Source organism: Olea europaea, unplaced genomic scaffold (genome assembly GCF_002742605.1).
Source record: "Olea europaea var. sylvestris unplaced genomic scaffold, O_europaea_v1 scaffold349, whole genome shotgun sequence".
Taxonomy (NCBI): domain Eukaryota; kingdom Viridiplantae; phylum Streptophyta; class Magnoliopsida; order Lamiales; family Oleaceae; genus Olea; species Olea europaea.
The window spans coordinates 1-1,957 of NW_019254008.1; the positions used below are offsets into that span (position 1 = coordinate 1).

The 1,957-nt window shown below is 36.1% G+C and overlaps 1 protein-coding gene across 1 annotated transcript; it reads left to right on the forward strand.

Moving 5' to 3' along the window:
* Positions 1 to 41: 41 nt before the first annotated feature.
* Positions 42 to 1,547, forward strand: LOC111386280 (probable protein S-acyltransferase 4). The gene has a single exon (XM_023010742.1). The coding sequence runs from the start codon at positions 130 to 132 to the stop codon at positions 535 to 537; it is 408 nt and encodes a 135-aa protein (XP_022866510.1). The 5' UTR covers positions 42 to 129; the 3' UTR covers positions 538 to 1,547.
* The last annotated feature ends 410 nt before the right edge of the window (positions 1,548 to 1,957 follow it).

The window sequence follows — 1,957 nt, forward strand, 5'->3', positions numbered from 1 at the left end:
TATCTAGCCTTAAACGATGCCAATAATTCTCAAAATTCAGGCAATTGATACTCAGTTTATGCATTTTATAAAAAATTAATTCTAGTTCTTGTGCAGACTACATATGAGAACTTCAGGTATAGATATGATATGAAGGAGAATCCGTATAACAAAGGATTGATCAATAACATCAAAGAAGTCTTTTTCTCTAAAATCCCACCTTCATCGAATGATTTCCGAGCATATATTCAAGAAGATGATATGGAAATCGCTCAACAAAATGCCATTGGAAGTATCAGTAGTTCAATGGAAAAAATCGATATTGAAATTGGAGTCAATTTTGGTGAGGAGAATGGCCTTTCACTCCCAGAGATTTTACGTAATCTTGAATGTGATGAAATTGAGGATAGTATGAAACAGAGGGATGGGAGCAGAAGAAATGATTCTGATTTGTTGCTTCCCATTGAACAAGAAGGGGAAGACTCCACGATTAGCTCCTCAATCAAAGTCAATGACAATGCAGAGGAGAAACTTGATGGTGCAACAGGACAGGCATAAAAACGAGGTAATATTCTTTTTTCCTCTCTAATATATGACATTTCAGGTTGTGTTTGTCAACGTATTGTCATCACCACTGAAAGCAAAAAATAAAACACGAAAAGTTTTTCCACCCAGATTTAGTGACAACTAATGATTGCATGCTATTCCATCATTAAGAGCATGTTAGCATCAACTTCGATCTTTTTCATAAGTATCTGAAACTTTAACTTGCACCTGATGTTTCATGAATCGAGCAATTTTTCTGCTGAAAGAAATAGCAGTAGCAGAAATGTAAACGACTCATGGTTTTAGCATAATTTGTCTTGCCAGTTTGTAGCCATTTCTTCATATCATTTCTCAATAAATATCTTGCGAGTTGGGGGTTCCACGTAGATACTGGTGTTAGTGCTTTTCATTGATATGATTGAATTATAGCCCCTTTACTGGATCTAACTTACAGTACGGTTTTCCGGGACCTCCAAAGACAGGTACCTATGACTTCCTTAAAAATTTTATCAGCAAAATAATCTAAGCCGTCTATTTTGGCATTGTAGGGTAGCTGTTACAATCACATTAACTAGAACTTATCCTTAAAATCGACTTGTAATAGGTGCCCAAGTGATTATTGGTCTACTAACTGAATCTTAATTTGGCGTTTTGGCACAAAATTAGAATCGAATTAGAATCGTTACATTTCACTCGTTTTCCATGCTCCATATTCCAACTAGTCCTCCATTAGAAGTAGCCCGCCTATATCGCCCGTTAGCTATATTTGTAGATACCAATTATCACCACCACGTTAATTATAACTCACCTTCAAAACTGACCTATAATAGAAAGCTGTCCAAGTCGGCATAATTGCACAAGTATGACCCTTCCTAAGATTTCGAGCACTCTGTATAAAATCTATAAGAAGTTATAAGTTCACAAGTATGACCTGCCCTAAGATTTCGAGCTCTTTGTATAAAATCTATAAGAATGCTGCCCTTTCAATTAATTAAGAAATAATCATAAAGAAGGAAAAAATAGTAAAGCTATTATATTGCTCCCATTTGGCGAGAAAAACTTAGATGGGACAGTCGCACCATCTTACGCTGTGATACCGTCAAATGAGGAGCCATGGCCTCATAGGTGACCCAACATCATCCAATGAGGTGAAACCACCTTGGGACTTGATTTTTTCTCTCTTTTCTATTTCGAGTCTTGAGGTGGTCTTACCTCATGGGATGAAGATGGGCCTCCCGATGAGTTGGTGACTCTCCATTCGACAGTCGCACCGTCCCAAAAAAGTTTTTCTTCCATTTGGCTCCTTTTTTCTTTCAATTTTTTTTCTCACTTTTATTTCAAATCACACAATCTTCCATAAATTTATATTACACACAAATAGAAAATTTTTCCGACTTCTTTAGCTACACATTCTTCAAAATAGAAAAAAAAA

What these genes read in the sequence shown, in the direction of transcription:
- LOC111386280 (XM_023010742.1), top strand. Translation starts at nt 130, where the DNA reads ATGAAGGAGAATCCGTATAACAAAGGATTGATCAATAACATCAAAGAA.